This window comes from Chiloscyllium plagiosum, chromosome 11 (genome assembly GCF_004010195.1).
Source record: "Chiloscyllium plagiosum isolate BGI_BamShark_2017 chromosome 11, ASM401019v2, whole genome shotgun sequence".
Lineage (NCBI taxonomy): Eukaryota > Metazoa > Chordata > Chondrichthyes > Orectolobiformes > Hemiscylliidae > Chiloscyllium > Chiloscyllium plagiosum.
In genome coordinates, this window is record NC_057720.1 from 48,052,184 (window position 1) to 48,078,822 (window position 26,639).

The following is a 26,639-nucleotide window of genomic DNA, read 5'->3' on the forward strand; positions in this document are numbered from 1 at the left end:
GAAAAAGCACCTTTTATCCCAACTCTCTGCCTTCTGTCAGACAGCCAATCCTCAATCCATATCAGTAGCTCACCTCGAACACCATGGGCCCTCACCTTGCTCAGCAGCCTCCTGTGAGGCACCTTATCAAAGGCCTTTTGGCAGTCTAGGTAGACCACATCCACTGGGTTTCCCCCGTCTAACCTACTTGTCACCTCTTCAAAGAATTCCAACAGGTTTGTCAGGCATGACCTCCCCTTACTAAATCCATGTTGACTTGTTCTAATCCGACCCTGCTCTTCCAAGAATTTAGAAACCTCATCCTTAATGATGGATTCTAGAATTTTACCAACAACTGAGGTTAGGCTAATTGGCCTATAATTTTCCATCTTTTGCCTTGATCCTTTCTTGAACAAGGGGGTTACAACAGCGATAGTCCAATCATCCGGGACTTTCCCTGACTCCAGTGACTTTTGAAAGATCTCAACCAACGCCTCCGCTATTTCCTCAGCCACCTCTCTCAGAACTCTAGGATGTAGCCCATCGGGGCCAGGAGATTTATCAATTTTAAGACCTTTAGCTTTTCTAGCACTTTCTCTTTTGTAATGGCAACCATACTGAACTCAGCCCCTGACTCCCTTTAGTTGCTGGGATATTACTCATGTCTTCCACGGTGAAAACTGACGCAAAGTACTTATTAAGTTCTCCTGCTAATTCCTTAAATAGCATTGCCTCTGCTATTCTCTCCACAGAGGCGAAAGTGGGTACTGCAGATGCTGAAGATTAGAGTCAAGATTAGAGTGGTGCTGGAAAAACACAGTAGGTCAGGCAGCATCCGAGGAGCAGGAAAATCGGCGTTTCGGGCAAAAACCCTTCATCAGGAACAAGGCTGGGAGCCTTGGGGGTGGAGATAAACTTATTAGCCTGTCCTGCTATGCTTTTCCAGCACCACTCTAATCTTGACTCTATTCACGCCACAGATGCTGCTGAACCTGAGTCTCTCCAGCTATTTCTGGTTTTTGTTTCAGATCTCAAGCCTCCCCAGTTCTTTGTTTTATTAACCTGCTAGTAGAACTAATTTCTTGCATCTTCTCAAAATCCCCCAATTTTCAACACATTTATTAATCTTACTCTTCTCTACTGTAAGGGCTGTATGCGTATCATCCTGAGGCTAATGATTCATGAAGAGAAAAAGTGTTTTTCTCTCAAGTTTGTTGTATTACACAAGCAGTCTCAAATAGGTGACTTCAATCCCCTAAAAGGCTTCAATGTGCTCTGTAGCATGCTGTACCTCAGATTTAGGATGATGCTATACTTATGAAGGCTAAAATATGGGCAACCAGCCAGGAATGTGGTGAAACAGTTCAGTCAACAGGTCACAAAGATATCAGTGTTTTAGCAGCAGACAAGCTGAGCCAGGAGCAAAGTCAGGCAACGTTACAGAGTGGAAAGAGCTGGTCTTGATGATGACACAGCTATCGGGGTATCAAATATGACAGCAAGGTTGTGGACAAACTGGTTTAATTTGCCAGTTAGACTTTTGCCAGGGAAAGAGATGGAGTCAGTAGATAGAGAATAGCCTTCACATTATTTAAAAGGTGACAATGTCTGCTCATCCAATACTGGATAAAACTAGAAAAACTGCACAATCCTACAGGTCTCCAAACTAGTCACCTTTAGGGAAGGAAATCTGACTCCAGGTCCATAGCATTGATATTTACTCTTAACTATTATCTGGAAGCCACTCAGAAGGGCAACAAACACAGGTCTATCCAGTGATGCACACATTCCGTGAAAGAATAAATAAGAAAAGGTTACTGTCAATGTACGTCCAAGTGACCCAGGAGAAAATAATTTATTTTTCCCATCTTCAATGCTGTTTGGCATATGGATGAAGATATGGTTGTTTCAAGAACTTTTGTTTTGGATGGGAGCAGCTTGTTCAGTTTTTCCAAGAGACTGAAATGTTGCTTGCACCAATTTAGAGTTTTGGAACCTAACAGAAATGTGTTTTGTGTATATCTCATTAGTACGTTCAAATCTGATTGCTACATAATTTCGATCTCTTGTAAACATCCCTGTTTCCACCTGAAACTACACTTATGTTAGGGTAGAGGTATAGCCGTCTCTCAACAAACTGGAATTGGACCTGGAATCTCTAACACAACGCACATAATATTGCATCATTTCCTTCATAACAAGCATGCTCAAATTTCACTTGGCAAAAGGCACAAACTTATTCAAATTCTAGATAATGCTCCTGCCCACATTCTCATGACAACTTGCTCATCATAATAAAATCCAATAATCTATAAATCCAATATATTTGGAGATAAGCTACTTTTAGAAATCACATGATGTACATTCATAACAAAAATTCTGATATGTTGGTATTCCCTATTCCACATTTATTCATAGCATCATAAAACGCTTGAAATCTTTATATCACATGTATCACATATATCGTCAAACAATTTCAAAGCAAATAAGGAAGGTTACAAATAAATTACTGGGTTATTATCTACGGTTCTTGCATTTAATCGTTTTTATCAGTAACCAGAGTGCATATATCAGAGAACTGTAATAAGGATAATTTGTTGTGCTAATTAAGTACATATTCTGCTGCACATGAAATGGCTCAAATCAAAACAAAATTACTTCAAAACAAAGCCGTGAACACCAATTTTGGGTTTTAAGCAAGTCGTTTAACAGTAATAAAGAAATGATGGTATTGTGCATTGGTGTTTCAAGACGATAATGGGGTCGAAACTAAATTCAATAGTGTTTCCTTTTTGGGGGCAAGCCCTTTGTGTTTCAAAATGGCATTTAAGATGCCTGCACACAGTGGTAATGTGAAGCACATTCGACAATTTCTTATTAAAAGAGATTATGACCTTAATTAGTGTGCAATGTTGATCTGACATCAGTCTTACCATTTTAGATTCCTTAGCTAGTGGAAATAACCTCTCTGTTGTCTATCTGGTAAAGTCCCTTCACAGCCTTACATATTTCGAGAAGAATGAGTGGGCGGCACGGTGGCACAGTGGTTAGCACTGCTGCCTCACAGCGCCAGAGACCCGGGTTCAATTTCCGCCTCAGGCGACTGACTGTGTGGAGTTTGCACGTTCTCCCCGTGTCTGCGTGGGTGGTTGCGCTTCGGCGGGTCGGTGTGGACTTGTTGGGCCGAAGGGCCTGTTTCCACACTGTAATGTAATCTAATCTAAAATCTAATCTATATCAGGTTCCAATCCCAGTTGTATCAGGAAAAAAAAACTTAATCTATAGTGGGCGGCACGGTGGCACAGTGGTTAGCACTGCTGCCTCACAGCGCCAGCGGTGGGTCGGTGTGGACTTGTTGGGCCGAAGGACCTATTTCCACACTGTAATCTAATCTAATCTAATCTAATCTAAAAATCGAATCTAATAAGTGATGATCTTTTTAAATCCAGAGTATAAGCTCAATTTATTTAACTCCCCATCTTAAGAAAGCATTTTCATATGAGATATTTATCGAGTAAAACTTCACCTCGTCATCCCAAAAGTAAATATATCCTTCTTTAAATGTGAAGATTAAAACTGTTTATGATGATCCTAACAAGGCCCTGGGCAATTGTAGCATGACTCCCTCATTCCAGTACTTCAACTGCCTTGCAATAAATAGCTAATATAATTTGGTGAAACTGTGTGCACATAAGACCATAAGACATAGGAGCAAAATTAGACCATTTGGCCCATCAAGTCTGCTCCATCATTTGATCATGGATGGTATATTTCTTAATTCCATTCTCCAGCCATCTCCCTGTAGTCCGTAATCCCCTTATTAATCAAGAACTGATCTTTCGGATAACGTGGAAAATTGCCTAGGTCTGTCCTGAAAACAAAAAGCAGGACAAGTCCAATGTGGTCACGTATAGGCCCATCAGACCCTGTCCATCATCAGTGAAGTTGGTCATTGATAGACCTACGAAGTGAAATTCCTCACTAGTTTAGATTCTACCAGGGAGTCATACAAAGAACCAATGAAACTTGTTGTGGGTTGGGGGGGCTAATCATCTCAGTCCCAAAATATTATGCAGCAGCACTCTATAGTTGTCTAAGCTCAACCATCTTCAGCTGATTCATGAAGGACCTTCCCTCCATCATAACAGTCAGGAGTGTCCATTTTCACTATTGCATAACGTTCAGCAAAACTCACTAATCCTTAGGTACTGAAAATATCTATATTCGTATAGCAAAACGTGAAAAATATCCAGGATTGAACTGATAAGTGGCAAATAACATTTGTGCTGTACAATTGCTACAAAATTACAAGTTCAAACTTGAGAGAATCTAACCAACTCCCCTCAAAATTCAGAGACATTACCACTGAATTTTCCACTATTAAAATCCTGAAGGGGAAGCATTAACCAGTGATTGAACTGAAACAATCATATACTGTAAATGAACAACCCATAAACAAATGAAAAACAGCTTCTTGTGGGACTGTTTCCAACTCTTTGTAGGAATTGATCTCCATGTTATTTGCTCCTACTTTCGCCTACCATGTTTTTGGAAGACTTCCCTGCCTTTGCTGACAGAGACCATCTCGTCTCTTTTCCAACTCCTCCAGTGCACCTACAGAAATCCTTAATACACGCACTGCTCCATGGTCAGTCTATACTGTTTATTGCCCTGCACTCATCCAAATCATGTCAGCACTTCCAACAGCTATAAAGTGCTTTCCTTTTAAGAGGTGCACACTAGCTCTTCCAGGCTAGTTTGAAGTAGCAACTTTAGACATTCTTCTGATGCTTGTACCCAATGTACAACATGTTTAAGGCTGTCTGTACGCAGCAATCATTAAAATACGCAGGCAGCACGAAGGTGGTGTGCTAGCCACCTTACATTTAACAGGCATGGATGATTCTACACTGCAGTCCTGCACATTTTTTTCAGGGAATATCCAATGCGCTTCTCTCGTGTTGAAGTACAAGTTCTCAGTGTATCAATCTTGGGGGTTATCACCTGGCAGGTCAAACGCTCTTACAGGGCAGAAAGCATGATCAGAAGTGGGAGTTTACACCTATTACAACTGGTTGCTTTTGTGGTCTACTTAATACCAGTGCACAAGCAGCATAGATGTAAGAAACATGTCCTCTTTGTCATGGCTAAAGCATAGTGCAAAGTCCCCAAAAAGTACAGGGAGAGATAAATATTATATTCAAAGTGGTACCAAAGAGATGTTCAATAAAAAGGACCTGGCACTGTTACAGCTCAAGGCATCAAACTCTGAGGCATCTAGGCAGGGTCAAATGGGAAGTTGCACAGAATTATAAGCCAATTGGACACATACACTGAGTGGCTATTTTACAAAAACCAGTCAATTAGTCATCTGAATATCCTCTTGATCAAAGAAAGCTGCATGATTCACTGGAAAATCAATCTAAAATCAGGAGAATTAGTTCAGAATATAAATTTCAATAATAACAAACCAGCATTTTCTTCAGCTGATATTCTACTTAGGCTTGCCTGGTTTCTTACATAGCTGCTTTTCCCATTTTCTCTTAAGGAGCTTTCAGGACCAAAATGGCACATCTCATGAATTAATTTTCAATGTATTCCATACACAGTATCTGTTTTCGGACATCAAAGAGAGCTGACGTTAACTCATTCTTGCGGACTATATCTTTGGACATTGTGTTTCAATTTTTTTCCCGTTCTGATGAAAGATTATTGACCTGAAACATTAATTCTGTCTCTCCACAGAAGCTGTCTGTAAAGTATTATCAATATTTCACTGTTTATTTTTGATTTCCAGCATCTGCAGTTCCTTGCTGTTGTATTTGAGAAAAAAAAGATTGGATTAACCGCGAAAAGCCAGACAGATTGGAAAATTAAGAAAATAATTAAGATCAAAATGCAACATTTTAAAAATCTAAATGAAACCGCATTTTTAATTGTTTTCTTTCTGGGCAAATGGGATTGATTGGCAGTCATTACAATTATCATTTCATTGTACAGTACTTACCTTGTAAATTAACTAAACTTTTTGCAGTGAGTGTAATTAGTGTGTAAATTCAGCAACTTCATGAAACACAGGATAGTTTTGTGAAGCTAACAGCAAAGTAGCCCATATCCTTAGCAACTTGAGGGAACTTGAAATTGTAGCTCTTCCTCATCAGATATTCTTGGCCGATTTGCACAATAATTATAACATGCTTTTCTCAGAGACCAGTCATAGCAAAATCTGGGCCAATAACTTTCATAGGCCCAGTTTCGCACTTAACATTAACGTGATTGTAAGCCTATATTTTCACTTGTAATGTTAACTTCCTTTATTCTTGGAACAAATTGCATGGCATTCTTAAAACAAAAGGAGACACAGAGTGAGCATAATTAATAAGAATTTCAGAAAAATTCTAAAACGGTACCCAATATTTCACAGAAGCAAACCTCAATGAAATGTTAACAATCAAAAGATGGCATTGTACTGAGAGTTCATGAATCACCATGCATGGTTAATGAGAGGGTTGTTGAAAAAGAACCTAGAATTAACATACTAAGACCTGTGGAGCATCCTTTGAAGAGAACTGGGTAGCATTTAATCTGCATAATGGTCTAAATTTGGTACACAGTTCAATATCATAGTATAACAGGAGTCTGATAATGAACACCTTTAGTACAACTGTCAAAAATCATTGTGTGGCAAGTTACTTGGATGCATTTGGGGAGTAGAGCAGAAAATGCATGAAATAAAAATGAGGAGACATCTCAATTCTGTAGTTTTTTTGCACAGCAAAAAGAGATTTCTGAATATCACTTATCGACAATCATTGTATATTGGCTTAAATATCTCAGGTCACTTAAAATGTTCAGTCAAATTTCCAATGAATGCTTCTTATCTCCATTCCAAACAATCTGACATTTTATCTAAGATCAATTTACTTTAACAGTGCAATAATGACATTTAGTAATTGCTAACACACAGGTTAATTCATGATTCAGTATAAATCTTTTCATTACCTGCTGGAGGACGTGCTGGGCAAAGACCTCCTCATGGCCCCAGGGCTCATGCTATAATACGAAGATCCCTCCAAATCTGAGAGGGAGAAATTCGGGCCTGTTCCGGCAGCTATTGGCGCTGGAAGGGCAGAGAGAAATAAGCATAATTATTTTTTGAACAAAAAGATAAAAGCTTCTAAGACTTTTCAGAAAACTAAGACACAATGAATTTGCATTATATTGCAGTCAGGTCATATTTGGCAATCCTAGCTTAACAGTCTTTCAATTAAAAATGCATAATGTTCTGTAAATGTGTTGCAATAATAAGTAGCTTGATTGATTTGAAAAGAATTTGACCTGGGATCAGACTGATCACAATTCTGAAATCTTGCAGTGTGGAAGCTGATACAATGTGTGCAGTAATGCATTGGGAAAAACAGCCATAACTGTCCCAAAGAAAATCAATCATAGCAGCAATATTAATATCTAAACCTAAGGTCTTGTCTGTTGTTTCTTTAAGTGCGAATACTGAAAGCATTTGCTTAGACAGTCATTATTTTTAATTAAAATTTCAGTATTTTTAAATATTGCCCTAAATCACTAAAACTAGGCTAATTTATAATCCTATTCTTCATTTAAATTTTGCAAAAGTGTTAAATTTTGTCAAAGGTCTTTATAAATTTTAAGTGGTTATAATGTATCCAAGTTCCAAACCTTAACTGTGCAAAAATCTGAAATACATTTTTCAAAGCTAAAACAAAACTCAACATGATAACCTTCATTAAAGAACCTAAGCATCAGGTGGTCTAATTGCAGTATAGTATTTTAATATCACTGGACTAACAATATCTGAAAACCAACAGTGATCAAAAAATATTCTTAAAGCATACACTTTTAGTAACAAATTAGCAACCAATACTTAGATCATTGAGATAGTAGTTTAGATTGCAATTGTAACTTGGTTGCAAAATTCCTTTTAGTTTTAAATCAGAATCATGTGCATTTTATAAACCTTAGACTGGACAGTAAACCTGCACTCTATTCCATGTAGTGTATAGGACACTTTGAGCAATACAAAACCTGTACCGCATTAAACACAATGACAAGGTTTCTGCTCCATATTTCCCAAGTCCATTAGTTGTTATCCAGTATTATGCTGGGGTTGAAAATGTGTACTTAGTTTAGAATAAGAACCTACATGTGTAGGTTCTCATAAACATCCTGACAAAGTTACCAAACTACCCCCACTTAATATTACCCTGATTTTAAGAAATTGCCAGTGAGGTTTAGACAAAATTGCAGGAACTTGGCTGAGCCATCTCTTACTGGACTATTTCTCTTTTGTGCTGGAAGGAAACTGTTTTCATCTTTTCAACGGCAAACTGGCTCTAAACATTGCAATGGAATTTTGCTGCACCGGTAAAAGGAACATCTTTTTAAAGCAATCATTAGAATACTACTAATTACAGTTCTTTAACATTTTTAAAACAAACATTTTGGAACATGGCCTGATTTCCTGTTCAATTTTAACTCAAAATTAAACTTCCTTTCTTTTATCAACCTTACAGATATCAATCTTTCCCACTGTCCATAAACAGATGTACATATATTAAATCCTACTTCCCCCTTGAGGGCCTCTCATTCTTCCATAACACATGGAAGTAGGCAGCCATTTTACACCTAATTATCTGATGTGGTTGTTCTCAAACTGACCGGTGGAAGGCAAAGGAGGCAGGCATTGAAGGAAAGAGTGCTTTTCCTTCCTTCACTTTGAACAAGAAGCTAACCTCCCCATAGCACTCTTTTTCCATCCTATTCAAAGCTACAGATTAGTCATGCAAGAAATTGTGGTTAAAAGCTTATGTTCTGACATCCAAAATATCTTAGGGAGGTACATCAATTTAGTGCCCGCAGCATCAACTGTGAAACTGGACTACCTTGATAGCAGCAATGAGTCAAGAAACTTAAAAGTGGAAGCATTTTTAGAAAAATCTTGAGTAATGCAGAAGTCACTTAACAATTAACAAAGAGTGACAAACAGAAGAAAATTGTTCCCTGCAGCTGGTCACATTAAATTCCTTGCAAAGTCAGAAAAATATAAAAAGAGGAACCTTTAGGAAACAGATGATTTCAAGGTTGACCTTTTGTGGTTCACACATTTTCTGTTCAGGTGCTAAAAGCATAAAATATTTGACAAATAGCCACTTTTGCACCATAAAATAAATCTATACTAATTAAAATTGACAGAATAACTTCGGTTTGGTAACATAAACCTTTCATACGAGGAACTTTCATTATAAAAGTCTTAATCTTAAATTAAATTGGATGTCTTTTGATATAGTTGACTTAAATATTGCAAGGCTTGATCAGTTTTATCTCATACTGCACTGTTGCTCTCCAGTTATTCTTTTCTCTGACTACGCAATATTAGCCATTGCAGCAAGCTGCCAATATTGCCTAGTGGAGCCAGGAATCCTCACTGCACTGAAATCAAGACTGATTGCTCCATGTCCTACATTAAATGACTGATTTGCTAGTCTTCAAAATATGGAATTGACTCAGTACGCACATCATTTGCAAAGTCGGGTTCACTTAGTTCAGATGGCTAGATCACTAGTTTGCAATGCAGAGTAACACAAACACTGTGGTTCAATTCCTACACTGGCTGAGGTTTCAATGAAGGTCCTGCCTTCTCAATCTCCCCCCTCATCTGAGGCAAGGTGACTCTCAAGTACAATCACCTCCCTAATGAGAGAACAGCCCTCCAGGACTATGGCCACTTTAATTTATAAACTCTAAAGCCAAAAGTTGCCATTACTTATCCAGTGGTTTGTATTTTACCTAGTAATTTTTCCTATTCTTTTTCAATTATGGCCTGAATTAAATCTAAAAAAAAACTTGTAATGCTAATTTGTAAATAAGTTGAGCTAATATGGTCCTATTAATCATTCATGCTGACTGGATCAATTAAGTGACGATTAAACAATGTAAAGTTAGTTGAGGAGAAGTATATTCTACTAATTATCTAAACTGATTCCCAGCTAGACCTCAGTTGGATGATCAACAATAACACAGCAACAGAATTAGCAGTTCACAACACAGTTGCAATAGAAATAACAGAGAAACTTTAGTTCAGGTTTTATTTTGTGGTTTGTGTTGTAAAGTGCTCGTGCGTAAGCATCAGGTGGGGAAAAGACTGAGTCAATAAAAAATGTTTTCCTTACTGAAATAGTTTGTCCACATTCATTATTTGGGCTCAGAGATGAAGCATGGTCACCTGAGGAACAGCATAACAACAAACGTCACAGGCTGAATTTTCATCTGGGTGCACTAGCGGCCACACACGTTCCTTCACATTGCTGACTTTGTGCCATTTTGGGCTGCTCATTTTGCAGGTCAGGAATGCCTAGTGTGCAAACTTCTCACCCAACCCACCCTCACTAAGGTCAATTCTCCATTTTAAATGGGAAATGAAATTCAGATTTCCTCCTATGTGCATTTTTAATCAGGTGGAGTGGGTCTTTAGAAGCCTATGAAAAGCCCACCAGGTGAGATAGTTTGCAAAGTAAATTGAAACCTTGCTGAGAAGTCTGAAACATTATGAATGGCAAGTATAAAATGTTTTCCCACTTTCAAATTTCACAATTTGATGTTGTATTGAAATGTTTTGAATGCTACGATTCATTCCTTTAAAGATAAGACGCGCTTATGTTGACCAATGTTCTGCATCTCTTCACATGTAACAAAGTGTATTTCCAATGGAGAAAACATAATGCAGTGAAAAATGTTACAGAATGTCACATCCCTGAATGTTGTCATCTTGTCTACTTTGATTTAAATTGGTCTAGCTGGTCTAGACACTTGGGGAAAAGAAAAATCTAATCACCTGCTCCTTTACACTGATTGGCAAATACTCTATTCTTGAAACTGAAATAAACACCAGCTGTTCTCTCCTTTCCAGAGAGAAATCCATTGTTTGGACAATTGTGACCAATATTAATAATTCACTTCATTTCTTGCTCTAATAGGTTTTAACCCAGTTGGTGTTCCATTCATCTGAGAATGGATGAAATTTCAGTAAGTTGTTAAAAACAGATCATCCTTTAATGTAGTTTCTGGTTTTTTGGCACAAGATTATAAGTAATACATGGTGTTATTCACATGGCAGAATTTGTTTTTAATCAGAATCAATGAGTCAGAGGGTTCTATTCGGGGTAGTGATGGGATCATTTCCCATTTCCCCAAATGAATGCAAAACATACTCAACTGATATTGCATGGAATCACAGGACTGTACCTAGTGCAAAAGATCATGGCTTGAGAGATTTCATGGGGACCACAGCAGTGACATGTGGTGGTACAGATAATCTAAGGTGCTTGGAGGAGAGAGCCAAGTCATAGAGTCCGCGAGATGTACAGCATACAGACTGACCTTTTGGTCCAACTCGTCCATGCCGACCAGATATCGTAATCTAACCTAGTCCCATTTGCTAGCACTTGGCCCATATCCCTCTAAACACTTCCTGTTCATACATCCATCCAGAATCCTTTTAAATACTGTAATTGTACCAGTCCCCACCAGGTCCTCTTGCAGCTCATTCCATACATGCACCACGCTCTGTATGAAAATGTTGCCCCTTAGGTCCCTTTTATATCTTTCCCCCTCACCCTAAACCTACACCCTCTAGTTCTGGACTCCCCATCCTAGGGAAAAGGCTTTGTTTATTTACCTTATCCATGCCCCTCATGATTTATTAAATCTCTAAGGTCACCCCTCAGCCTCTGACACTCCAGGAAAACAGGCCCAGCCAATTCAGCCTCTCCCTATAGCTCAAATCCTCCAACCCCGGCAACATCCTTGTAAATCTTTTCTGAACCCTTTCAAGTTTCACAACATCTTTCTTCACTATCCTATCTACCTGTGACTCTACTTTCAAGGAACTATGAACCTGCAAGCCAAGGTCTCATTGTTCAGCAACACTCCCTCGGACCTTACCATTAAGTAAGTCTGTAAGTCCTGCTCTGATTTTCTTTTCAATAATGCAGCACCTCGCATGTATCTAAATTAAACTCCATCTGTCACTCCTCAGTCCATTTTCCCATCTGACCAAGATCCCATTGTATTCTGCAGTAACATTCTTTGCTGTCCACGACACCTTCAATTTTGGTGTCATCTGCAAACTTACTAACTACACCTCCTATGTTCACATCTAAAACATTTATATAAATGACAAAAAGTAATGGGCCCAGCACCGACCCTTGTGGCACACCACTGGCTACAGGCCTCCAATCTGAAAAGCAACCCTCTGCTCCCCTCTGTCTTCTACCTCAGAGCCAGTTCTGTATTCAAATGGCTAGTTCTCCCTCTATTCCATGTAACCTTGCTAACCAGCCTCCCATAAGGAACCTTGTTGAATGCCTTATTGGAGTCCATACAGATCCTGATGAAGGCTCCGGCCTGAAATGTCAATTTTCCTGCTCCTCGGATGATGTGCTTTTCCAACAACACACTCACAACTCCATATAGATCACTCTACCGCTCTGCCCTCATCAATCCTCGTTGATATTTCTTCAAAACAACTCTAATCAAATTCGTGAGACATGATTCCCTGTGCACAAAGCCATGCTAACTATCCCGAATCAGTCCTTGCCTTTCCAAATACATGTAAATCCTGTCCCTCAGGTTTCTCTCCAACAACTTGCCCACCACTGATGTCAGGCTCACGGGTGTATAGTTCCCTGGCTTTTCCTTACCCCCCTTCTTAAACAATGGCACCATGTTAGCAAACCTCCAGTCTTCCGACACCTCACCTGTGACTATCAATGAGGCAAATATCTCAGCAAGGGGGCTGAGCAATCACTTCCCTAGCTTGCCACAGAATTCTAGAGTACACCTGATCAGGTCCTGGGAATTTTTACACTTTCAAGCATTTCAAGACATCTAGCAACTCCTCCACTGTAATATAGACATTTTTCAAGATGTCATCATCTATTTCCCCACAGTCCATAGCTTCCAGATCTTTCTCCACAGTAAACACTGAAGCAAAATACTTGTTTAGTATCTCCCACACCTCCTGTGGCTACACACATAGGCTGACTTTCTGATCTTTGAGGTGCCCTATTCTCTCCCTAGTTACCCTTTTGTCCTTAATGTATTGACAAAAACCCTATTTGCCAAAGCTATCTCATGTCTCCTTTTTGCTCTCCTGATTTCCCTCTTAAGTATACTCCTACTGCCTTTATAGTTTGAGGATCCACTCAATCTCTCCTGTCCATACCTGACATATGCTTCCTTCTATTTCTTAATCAAATCCTCAATTTCTCTAGTCATCCAGAAATCTCTATACCTACCAGCCTTTCCTTTCACACTAACAGGAATATACTATCTCTGGATTCTCATTATTTCATTTTTGAAGGCTTCCCACTTTCCAGCCGTCCTTTTATGCACGAACATCAGCCCCCAATCAACTTTTTAAAGTTCTTGCCTAATACCGTCAAAATTAGCCTTCCTCCAAATTAGAGCTTCAACTTTTACATCTGGTTTATCCTTTTCCATCACTATGTTAAAACTGGCTCCAAACTGCTCCCCCACTGACACCTCAGTCAGCTGCCCTGCCTTATTTCCCAAGAGTAGGTCAGGTTTTGCATCTTCTCCATTAGGTACATCCACACACTGAATCAGAAAATGTTCTTGTACACACTGAACAAATTCCTCTCCATCTAATGTTTTCCACACCGTTAGAAGCTGAAACACTCTCCTTACTCACACCTCAATCTTTCCAGTAATGTGCATTGTAAACACAACCCTTGTATGAAAAGATAACAATAGTATATGAATTACACAGGTACCAAGTGTGCAGATACAAGCTGCAAAAGTGTGCAATTTGGGTTTTCCTGTGTCCAGAGGAAGAAACAGCTCCAATGAAGAAAAAAGGGTGAAGTTAACTGGGACAGAAAAAAAATATATTAATGTCCTGATACTAAATTGTTAGCAGCTGCTACTGTGCTCATATGGCATACACAATCTCAACTGGGCAGTCAGAAGGGAGTGGTAAAAGTACATGATCTAAAATTTGAGTACCATGTCCCCCCTTGCCCTGCACAAGTCTTTTTTTGTTGTGACGCACAATCATTTTTGCATTTTGTAATCCCTGCACTGCAGTGGAAGATCGATTACTGACATGATCAGATTCCCTTCAGTGTGGAAACAGGCCCTTTGGCCCAACAAGTCCACACCGACCCTCTGAAGAGTGACCCACCCAGTCCAATTTCCCTCTGACTAATGCACCTAACACTATGGGCAATTTAGCATGGCAAATTCAATTGACCTGCACTTCTTTGGACTGTGGGAGGAAACCAGAGCACGTGGAGGAAACTCACGCAGACACAGGGATAATGTGCATACTCCACACAGACAGTCGTCCAAGGCTGGAATCGAACCTGGGACCCTGGTGCTGAGAGGCAGCAGTGCTAACCACTAAGCCACCATGCTGAATAAAAATATTTGCAGCATACATCTAAAATTACTGCTAGCTATTGACCAAACAATTATCTTGAGTTCCACTTACAAACACAATAAACCAGCAACATCACAGAGATTTTTGTAAAGCTCTAAAAAGTTATTGATTGAACAAGTTTTCAGTGAAATAGGGATGTGTTGCAGAATTGAAGCCTGAGGTAAGACCAGTGATAAACACTCAAGGTATATCCTCAATTAGATAACCAAAGAAGGATTTTAGGTTCAACGGTGTTGGGGGAAGACTTGTGAATTAACTCGAACAAGGCAGAATAGAAGCATTGCAGGGGCACAAGAGAACCAACAGAGGAACGAATGGAAAGTTACCTCATTGAAGGAAGGGAGAAGCGAAGAAAGAGTCAATCATAGTAGGAGAAAAGCAAGAGATCTATCCTCAAGGAGTTGAATATACAACTCAGAAAGTGAAAATGAAGTCAGGAGGACAAATTTCTTAATTGAGGTAATGGAGGGCACAGAAGTAAGTGCCTCATTAGAAGGTGGCAAGTTTTGCAGCTAGCAGAGTGATGAAACATGGAAACAGATTTTATGCTTTGGCCATAATTGGTAATTCAGTAAAAAAAATTGTGCTCAAAATTGCATCCATTTTGTAAAGTCTCATTTTGTGATTCTTACATTACTGAAATTATCTTTCAAAGTATAATGTGACATTTGTTAGCAATTGTTGGGTGAAGCAATCAATTTCTTCATCAAAGCAAAAAAAATTAGAATGAACATCTAAATCAACTAAACTATCAATGTCATGGTTGCCAAAAAGAACCAGCTATATTTCAGAGCTTCCTCAAAACCGTGCAAATGAGTGCTATTGCAGCAAAATCCAAGCCATGATTACTGTGAGACCTGCCCAGTTTTGTGGGTGGGGCCTGCTTCTACTGCAACTTGTTTTAACCTAGCGCAAAAGATCACGGGTTCACAAGTTGCGCCGGAGATAGTAACATTTTAAGCACAAACTACTTATGCATGTGTACGCCAAATTCAAGCAAACTGCCGTGAAAAATAGTGTCAGCAACTGGAAAGTTCACACTGGCTTTCATGATTTTAACATTGGAAATCTCAGTGATGTAGCAATGAGAAGAGCATGTAGCAATGGAAACATTGGTCACAACTGAGCAAAACAAAATCTAATAAAGTCTCTCTTAATCCCGCCACTGATTTGATCTGTGCATTGTGTGTATGAAAACAAAGAGGCAGTGGAGATCTGAAGAGGGCTGGTGGAGAAATAAAGCTGAGTAATACCAGCAATCAAGAAGCTGATATTGAATATACTGATTATTAAGCAATACAGTATCAATTAACTCATCTGAATGTGAAGTGAAAATTGACATAGTCCCATCGGCCGTTCCCTCAGTAGAGAGAAATAGTTAGTAGCAAGTTTAATCCGAGGCTCACCATGCCTCAGATGAAGGACGAGGTGGTTTGGGAATTGAACCCATGCTGTTGGCATCACTGCAACATTAACCAGCCGTCGAGCCAACTGAGCTATTGTTCTAATCAGTGTCCCTTGACATCTTATGGGAGAATAAATGTCCACTACGATTTCCTGTTCAGGCTAGTTACACAATAAAGCAACCTGCTTTTAGATAGTGAATTTAACATAGAGAAATGTCACAATGCAGTTTATGCCTGCATAACTAGACAAAAAAAAAGTCAATGAAGAATATTTTAGGATAGAAAGGGAGATTTTAAGATAGATCTTACAATAATGGGGATGGTGGAAACTGAGGAAGGAAATTCCAGACACCAAGACTTAAGCAAATAAAGGTACAAATGAAAAATAGGCTCCTGGATTCCAGTGAAGGAGAATAAATGAAAACAAGTAAAAAACAAAATATTTGAGTGCTGGAAATCTGAAATAAAAACAGAAAACCCAGGAAAAACTCTGCAGAACCAACTGTGAAGAGGGAACAGTTAATGTTTTGAGCCAAAAACTCTTGAGTTCTTTAAAACATTAGCCCTTTCCTTTTTCCACAAATGCTACTGGAACTAACTGCTGGAGCTAATTGCATATGAAATTGCATTTCCTCAGTGTAGGAAATTTGCATAGAAATCTGATATCTCAATGCTCAAATATTTAAGTGACTGTATAAAAAATATAGATGACAAGATCATTGAAAACAAAATGACTTGTACAAAACAGAACAAACAGGAGATATCTTAGGTTCAGAAGTATTGTGCTAGTAAAAAATGTAAGCACAACAGAACAACAAAATGGCACTTGATAAGGCATGGCACCATCAATAGATCTGAGAATTTACTGGGACCGGCCGAGAAGGGAAAACAATCTGAATAATCTAGAATTAATCTGAGTTGTTAACTTGACCACGGAGTGGATAAAGATCAATCATACCATGAAAATGAGGATGCAGAATAATTTTACCTGAAGTGTTGATAGATAAAGTATGAAAGAGACAACATCCAATACAACTAAATACTTTTTGTTTAAAAAAATCTTTCATGAACAAAGAACATAGCTCATAAAGATGGAAACCGTTTTTTTTTGGCTGACCCCTTCAACTGTCAAGTACCCGAAATGAAGTCAGACATAAGAGGGTAAATTTCATGAGATGCAATTGCTAAATACCACATGTGGGATTCAGCACAACTCTGTCAAGCATGAGATCTCATTGAAAGTAAATCTGAAAAGACTATTGATTCAGTTGGCCAACTATGCAGTTATTGATGGAGAGGAAGGATCCAGAATGGTGGGAATTTATGGCTTTTGCTTCCGCATCTGGAATGACAATGATAAAAAATAACGTAGATTTCATCTGATAAATAGAGCGATGATTGACCACCTTGAACAAGAATAGAAAGAATTTGTTGACCTCTCAGTCACAGAATTAGCATTCCGTAATAACGTTTACACTCAGTGAAACTTTCACTTAATACTAAAGTGTCAGACCTTTATGATACAATAGCAACTGAATTTATGTGGTTAAATTGGTGAATCACTAATCTGTCGAGAAGAAACAATTCGCAAAGTGTATGAACTTGTCTATTTTAGGGTAAAATTTTCTGATTTAAATGCCGTGCTGCATAGTACTGGACCATTAATACATGGTAGCAAAGCCATGGGACAAGAAAACATGGTTATTTCTTGGTTATGCTCTTGGGATTCATCAAGTGGAGGGTAGAAAGTGTTCCTACATTAAAAAAAAATTAGAAGACTCATTATGGATCACAATTGTTCATCTTCCATCAGACATTTCAGTGCAAAGTCAGAAATTATCTGTCAGTAGCTCACCTACTCATTTACGTGACTAGAGATTACTGTAAGCCAATAGCAAAGGTACAGACAGACCTCATTTAAAGTTGAAGTTGCATTCCAAAAAATATAACTTTAAGTGAAAAGACTTTAAATGAAGCATGACTCCCATAAGAATTAATGGTAAAATGAGTTACGTTCCATAGGGCCTTCCTTAGCAGAAAATAAATTCTAACTATACACACCAAGTTGAAATATAATACTTTAAATGATTAAATTCTGATATCAATAAATTAAATAATGTAAAATAAAGCAAATCTAAAAATACCAGCATAAAACAAATGCAACATTTTACTTAATAATATCTCCGAAAGCGCACCCTCTGGTGATGGAGCTAGGTGAGATGCTACCTAGGGTCTGCACAAACTGGGCTTTGGGTCACTTTCTGGGTGCCTTGCCTGTTCCTGGCAGCTTTTTGGTAGTCTTTTTTTGGATAGCGCAGTATCCCTTCTTGTCTGTTGTCACCATCTCCCATGTCCACTCAAGCCACTGCCCAACGGAACTGCTCCACATGACTGGCTGCAGCATGGGGCGCAGCTACTCTCTGGTCTGCTCTGCCAGCTGTGGGAGTAGGGGTAGCTATGGAGCTCTAAAAATAACTGGTACTACGCTGACTGGGATGAGAAGCTCAGTCATGCCCAGGTGGGCCTTGGGGCACTGGCAGCCTGTCAGGATGGGGGCGGTGGTCCACCTGACAGGCAACAGCTGCATCATATCCGAGGGTGAGTGGCAGCTCCAGTGCATGGTCTGGGACCTAGTGGGTGAGGAGATGAGGGTCACTGGTGAAACCACCATTCTGAAGACTGGGAATGGCCACAAGTCTGAGAGAAGGGATGTCATGACAACATGACAACAACTCCATCAGGTGACACACTGCTGTGAAAAGTGTCAAGACAAATTTCACGAGACTCAATGAAATTTCAAGTCCAAATATCTTACTAACATTAGTGTGAAACAAAACTAAGTGGGTAACTTTACACAAGGATTCCCTGAAAATAATCTTTTTCATTTGCTTTCAAATGTAGAATATGCAAACATGACAAAAATTACACTTTACATTTCTCCATTTGAACAAAAACGTTTTCAAGACACCTTCACTGAAAGCTACTCCTCCCTTTACAATTTCTGCTTTATTCAGCTTGCCAATTCTAGACTGGTTATAATGAAAGGGCAGTAGATCCCCCAAAGGTCAGGTAACAAACCTCTCTTGATGTGTTAAGCAGTGTTATTGAATAACTAGTGGAAAAAAAATTACAAAAAGCCTTTTTTTAGCTTGTGGGTTCTCCTTCAGAAGTTTTAGCAATGCCTGGCTCTTAAACAATTTGCATATTTCAAACACTGCATCAACATTGCTTCAGTACAATTTTATTCTTCTTTCATCTTACAAATTTTCTAAGAAGGTACTCTTTGGTCTTTCCAAAACTTGCTGGTAGCCCAGTGCATAGCATTGCTGATGACAGCCAACTGCAGACTAACACATTTTAAAATGCTAAATAAAAACTGAGAGAATTGCAGATGCTGTGAATCAGAAACAAAAACAGAAGTTGCTGGAAAAACTCAGCAGGTCTGGCAGCATCTGTGCAGAGAAATCAAAGTTAACATTTTGGGTCTGGTGACCCTTCCTCAGAACTCGGTGGGCTTGAGGGGTCAAATGGCTTACCCCTACTCCTATTTCAGATCTTCATACATATTGCATTTATGCTGTGTCAGTTTGAACTGTCATGTAATGTACCTTTACAAATCTTATGAATAAAATATGTCATAATGAAAAAATAAAAGCTAATTGACTGTGGAAGAGTTTAGAATGAAACCTAACCATGTATTCACATGCCCAAAAGTATACGTCTTCAGCAATGGTCACTGGATAATTAACAGGAACCATTTTGTTTCTATCTACTGCCACTTCAAAGCCAAAATTATTGTCTATATGGCAGCTAGTGACCAAGAACAAGACAGTAAAAGGTACAAGAAACGGTACTACGATCTGGCCAGATACTGTGCCACCATTTTCATACCACAATTTTCATTTCCCAGCCACTTTGCTGGAGGGTGTGCCAAAGTGGAGACCCGGTATCATATTGGAAGGAGGGCAAGAACACAGAAGAAGGCACAGGGCTAGTGCTAACCAACATTATGTATGGCACTTAGAGAGGTCATAGTGGAGATCGAAGATTGAATATCTTTTGCAAAGCACTGTGCAATTAGGATGAAGTGTTCCAGCAGACAGGAGAGATCTGTGAAATAACGAAAAACTGGCAAGAAATAAGAACATGTTAATCTTTTCTTCCTTCATAAAGTGCTTTGGGATGTTGTCCACATTAAGAGTATTATTATTGCGCTATTGTATTTCAGCAAGAGACTTGCATGTAATGGCTGCTGTTTAACTCTTTCAGAACTCTTTCTAAGTCCCAGCTGATAGAAAATTAAAGTGAAAGATGATGGGACTGTGTACAGAAAGACATAAATGGAAAACTAGAAAGACAGAAACTCAATATCTGCCAATTGGAAGAACACAATACTGTGGAGTCTATTACTCAAATAAATGCCAGATGTTGTCTCCACTTTGACAAAGCCTTCGAAAAGTTAACCATCTTTTGTCAAGCATTTTTTTTGCAGATTCAGGCAGACCAGTCATGGAGTTTACACATTTTCTGTTTTTCCGTTCTGTAGTAATTGTGACAGAAGGGACATGGGAGCAGTTGGTACACTTACACTAATGGTTACTGTGTATAATAATGGTTACGAAAGAATACCGAGTGGAGAGAAATTAGAGGGAGACTAGCCCTCACATGAAAAGTACAGCTAATGCTTCAAAAATGCTCACTGGCAAAATCCAGGCACAATACTTTGTAGTGGATGCCATCTCTTTACCTTGCTTGAATATGCAATGAACACATTCAGGGGCTTTTGTTTATTCCATTGGGTTTTAAAAGAGTGGTCAATGGTACAGAGTACAGGTCAAAAGGGTATTAAGTCACTTTTGATCAAGTGCTGCAGGCTAAAAGAGAAAAAGAGCCTGAGATGAGAATTACTAGCGCTCCAAACAGAGACATAATGCTGGGGTGAAAGTGAGCAGAAATCAAATCTGCTCTTGAATGGAACTGAAGTGCTCTTGATCTGAAATAGAGATGATTGCATGAAAAACTAGGACACTGCGCTCACATACAATTATTGAGTTTTAGTACATGGCTAAGCTGTAAGCGTTTCAAGACAACAATACAGTTTGGATAATGTACACAAAAAAAATCCTCCGAGGGTAAAGGAGCAAGATTCTTCTCAGCATTTTCACTGGAACATTGTGGCTATCAGAAGCCTCTTAATTATCATATTCAAAGCATGGCCATCATGTTAAATATCAGTCGACAATATTGAATTAAACAGTATATTCAAACTTCAGCTTGCTATACAATGGTGTTTGCATCCTTCATTTTCTACATATGGATGGTTGGAACTATGCCCCTGAAGCCCAAGTTAATTTGCCCAATCACATTCTGTGTTTCTGCTCACCAGAAGGGACCTTGCGGGGTTTTCCAAGTTGCCCTGATTTGCATACCGCTTTTGCATTCCCTTTGTGGTTTGTGTGATGTGCTGCAAGCTTGGACTGGAACAGAAATGTGCAGATGTCATTTGAAGCAGCAGCTGCAGTTCCTGATTACTGAAAATTGATTCCTGTTGCTTCTTCTCCTGAGTTATATGAGGTGTGAGGTGAGTGAAGAATCTGCCAATTCCCGCAGTGGAAGGAGGTTGGCTCAATTTTCTGAGAAGGGCTGGTAAGTAGGATAAAGCGGCAGACGGCAAGAAAAACCCCTATTTCTGGCTCTCCGACATCAATGGGGTGCTGTCTTTGCTGAATCAGGACTTCACTGTAGACGCTCTGCAAAAATGTTCTAGCCATCTTCAGCTGCTTTATCATTGACATGTGCTACATCCAAAGTACCATTTGCTGACAATTTCACATTGTTCAGCTCCAGTCACAATATCCACTGATAATGAAGCAGTTCCTGCCAACGTACTGCAAGACCTGGACAACATCCAGATGTCAGAAAGAAAGTGATAGTAACATTCACCCCATGTAAACTCTAGATAACAAACAAGAGAAAGCCCAGCCAATTCCCTTTGACCTGCAGCGTCTTCAGCAAGTCCCATGCGAGCAACAGGCTAAGTCACCCAAAATGTAACAAGATCAGCCACTTCAACATCATAGCTGCAAGCCTAGGCCAGAAACTGGGCACTTCTACGGAAAGAGGATGATTCTGTGCAGAGGTGACTCCATACTGGGCTGAGAGTAATGTGCTCAATAATTGGTACTTCTATGTTCTTTTTCCTCCATCTTTTCTGATACAAAACATCCATGGTACCTTGAAATAAGACAGTGGTGTTAAGGATCAAGACTGCATAGACCTGTCTTTATCATGCAGGTTTAAGATGGTAAGTGAGGAACTCTGAAATACTGGTCCAGCAGATAATCATGTTTTATGACTTTCTGATGAAATATCTGCAAATAAAGGGCTCCTCTGACATGCTCAGAAGAGCTTGACATGTTATAACAACATGGTCCCTAGATGGTGCTAATTCCTCCTTTGTACCAGGTTCATCACCTGGCTGAAAATATCTTCGTTCTCCATCTCCCTGATGGCTCAGGAAGTTCCTGTGGGATAGTCATTCTAGCCGAACCATGCTGTAATCTGGCTCAGACAAGCAATCAAACTTAACAGGGATGCAAAAATGAAACGACAATGAAATAAACCAGCTGAATTTGGGAGATGAAACAAATAATCCTGCTGAAATATTAGTGAGCTTAGAAAATGAAACAGGTGAAAAACAAATTCTCAAAAGTCACATTATAGATGCTGGCAGCAAACATTTGAACAGAATGCAGGAACTTTCAGCAGCCAGTAATATATCGCAATGGCATCACATAAATTAACTGAACATGTCAAAAACTCTGATGTAACAAAAGCATGCCCGATGTATGAAACAAAAGGGCTCGTGGGGATGTCACGACATGAAGCAGCACAAACTTCATGTAGTTTACTGTTGGAGAATGAGAGATGTCAAAGCTAACTTTAAACTGACTGCAATCACTTGTCTCCCCAATATATAAGTACCACTTAAACCCATAAAGCCTGAACACAGTCTGTTCTGATATAATATGATAGTTCCGTTCCCGTGCAATCCCGCACTATTAAAAAAAATTGTGTAATAGCAGCAACATTTAAACCAATGGGACTGGAGTCACATTATAACCAATACAAGTAAGAAAAGATCAAATTCAACAAATAGTGGTCTTAATTATTCAATCACATTATAGTCAATTCACATTGAAAAAACGTGCATTACAGCAGAACCAACTGTATAACTGTTTACGAAACTACGATTGAAATTAGAAGTTGATACAACAAACAAACAAGATTTGTTAATGATTGAAAACCACACACCAATGTTTGGTTTCTGATTTAAAGATATTATAAAAAAGTATTGAAAAGAAAATGGACAGTAAGGTTTCTCCAGAACTCCTGAGTCAGTGAGAACAGTAATTCATGGTATGCCCTACTTAGAATAAAAGATAGTGACAAGAAAATGACACATTAATGGAAATAACTTATCTTAGATTTAGTTAAATGGTAAAATTGTAGATGAGACTAATTAATTTAAAAGCTTTCCTTTGGAGAATTGTGTACACTTCCACATGATTTTTTTTTAAGAGAATTGAATGGCTTGACCAGCCAGAACATCAGGAATTTGGGCGGTGGAGGTGATGGTGGTAGTGTGGAAGGGGAGTTAGTCACTCAATAAAATCACCACAGATTCACAAATGTAAGGCATGGTGTTAGAATACTGGTGTAAGCATGTAAAAGTGATTTGTTTCAACTGAAATAAATAGCATGAGGAAATGCCTGGTGCAAATGCTCTGAAGAAAGGGCCTCAGATACATACACATACTTGAGAATATGGTTTTTGAGACATGGAGAGCAAGAAATCACATTTTCAATGATCATGGCACTAACATGTAATCCACCGAGAAACTAATTTTAAGACAATTAATGTGGTACTGGTGAGAGGGATCAAAAATTAAAATAAAAGCAATTTTGAGTTTGGATAATTGAAAGCTGAGGTTTGGGGAAGACTAAAAATTATATATGCCTGTGCATATATAATTACAGCATATGTTGCTGTAATTATATGTACCATAAACAATCACAGATGAGCCACAGTCCCTGGAGTATGATAGAATAGTTTCAATACGGAGCCAGGGACAAGCGAGAAAGAAATTCAACAACTTGATACAAGGAAAAAGAGAAACAAATCACATGGAGACCAAGAAGGGAATGATGCCAAAACAAACAGGTGTCCACTTGGAGATGGCAACATATTGGGTCTGAGACAATGAATCCTGGGTGTACTATTTGCCCTATTTCAAAGCACAATTTCCGTCTCCATCCCATGAAGACAATTATAATAAGCCATTTCTTGGTGCTCACATCCCATTCAAGCCATCTAAGAATCTTTTATATTTCAAAAAAGTCACATCCCACTCTTCTAAACTCAAATAAATGCAGGCCAAATCTACTCAACTTCTCCACATCAGAAAATGCCTCCATACCAAAGAGTATCCTCAAACATTCTCTGGATTGCCTTCCATACCAGTATATCTTCCTTTAGATAAGGACCAAAACTGTTCACAGTATTCTAGGTGTGGTCTAATTAGTGTCTTATATACTTTTAGCAAAACTTCTGTAGTTTTTATATGGGACTCCTTTTGAAATGAAGGCCAACATTCCATTTTCTCTTCCCTGAAATTTCCAGCTGAATTTATGCAACAACTTTTTGTGATTCATGCACAAGAATGCCCAAATCCCTCTCTATCAAGTTTTGCTCTATTCCTCCTGTTAAAGTGCACAACCTTACATTTTTCCCACAATATATTCCATCTTCCAATTTTTGTCCACTTATTTTACCTGTTTATATCATCCTTTAGATTCTGTATTATCTTCACTACTTGTCCTCCCAAGTATTTTAGTGTCATCCACAAACTTGGCGATAGTACATTCACTTTCCTTATCCAAGTCATCCAAATATATTGCAAATAGAGTCATAGAGATGTACAGCATGGAAACAGATCTTGTGGTTCATGCCTACCAGATATCCTAAATAAATCTAGTCCCATTTGCCAGCATTTGTCCCATATCCCTCTAAGCCCTTCTTATTCATCTACCAACCAGATGCCTTTTAAATGTTGTAATTGTATCAGTCTCCATCATTTCTTCTTAATCAGGTCTTAGCACTGATCACTCTAACACTCCACTAGTTACAGGTTACCATCCTGAAAATGTCAATCGTACCCCAACGTTTTCTTCCTACTAGTTTGCAATCCTCAATCCATGTTAATGGGCGACATCCAATATCACGTGCTCGTCTTATAAGCAGGCTTATGTGTGGTTCATTATGCAATGTCTTTTGGAAATCCAAATTTATTAAATCCAATGGTTTCCCCTTTGTTTGTCCTATTTGTTATCTCTTCAAACAATTTCAATAAACTTGTCAGGCATGCTGACTTTTCTTGATTTATTATGTATTGTAAAATGCTCTGCTATTACATCATGTCTAATGGACTCTAACATCTTACCAATAATGGCTGTCAACCTAGCTGACCTATAATTATCATTTTTTTCTTTTTCCCTCCTTTTTGAAAAAGGGCGTTACATTGGCAGTTTGCCAATACTCTGGGACTTTTCCAGAATCTAAAGATTCTTGCAATATTATTACTAGTACATCCATTATCTCTGTAGCTACTTCCTTTAATATTCTGGGATGTAATCCATCAGGCCTCGGAGACCATTTTTAAAACGCCATCATTATCTCCTGATTTACTGTCAGATCAACAGAATAGCTACAGTTAGGGGACCTATAGTCTACACCCATCAGTGTTGTCTAGACTGAGCACAGGCTTTCGGACCTTGTGTGTCAGCTGGAGGCACTACAGTGCAAGGCTGAGAGCTACACGGAGAGCATATTGTTGGACACAGTCACTCCACAGATTAAAAGAGGAGATGTAGTCAGAGAAGGAATAGATGACCAGAAGAAGGGAAGCTGAGAGATGGTCAGGAAAGCCCTAGAATGCATCTCACTCAACAGTACTTTTTCTGAGTTGGAAAACGCTGAGAATGAAGTTCCCATGGGGAGTGCAGCCAGAGCTCAGAAAAGGGAAGGAGAAAGAAAGGAAAAGCAGTGGTGGTAGGAGACTCGACAGTGAGGGGTGTAGGCAGACATTTCTGCAGCCACCGATGTGACTCCAGGATGGAGTGTTGCCTCCTTGGGCCAGGGCCAAGCATATCACTGAACAGCAATAGGGAAGTCTGAAGGGGGAGTATGAACTGTCGGATAATGTGGCTCATATTACGACAGACAACAGAGGTAGAAGGACGGATAAGGACCTGCAATAAGAATTTAGGGAACTAGGTAGCAGATTGAAAAGCAGAACTTCAAAGACTGTAATCTCTGGATTACTCCCAGTGTGTGAGAACAAGAATAGGCAGATAGATTAGAAACATGTGTGACTAAGCAATTGGAGTAGGAGGCAAGGTTTTGGAATGCCAAGTCCATTTCTGGGGAATGTGAGGCCTATGAAACAGAACAGGACCAACATCCTTGCGGAGGTGGTCTTCTAGTGCTGTTAGTGGGGGGTCAAATTAATTAGGCTGGAGAGTTGGGTTATGGAATGGAGATACAATAGGATGATGAACAGGTACGTACAGGAGAAAAACCAAGTCAATCTGGGAGGCAGAAAGCACATATCGTCAAGTTAAAACACTGGGCAGCATTAAAAGGCTGAATGGCCTTTATCTAAACTACAGTTTATTAATAAACTTTAAAAAAACTG

At 39.1% G+C, this 26,639-nt stretch overlaps 1 protein-coding gene across 14 annotated transcripts in view; it reads right to left on the reverse strand.

The window, feature by feature from the left end:
* nfia (nuclear factor I/A) overlaps positions 1 to 26,639 on the reverse strand; it is a 677,405-nt gene that overhangs the window by 163,670 nt on the left and 487,096 nt on the right. For all 14 annotated transcript variants that reach the window (XM_043699275.1, XM_043699269.1, XM_043699272.1 and 11 more), the window contains one exon: positions 6,982 to 7,099. In XM_043699275.1, the coding sequence (XP_043555210.1) occupies positions 6,982 to 7,099 (118 nt within the window). The remainder of the gene's footprint in view (positions 1 to 6,981; positions 7,100 to 26,639) is intronic.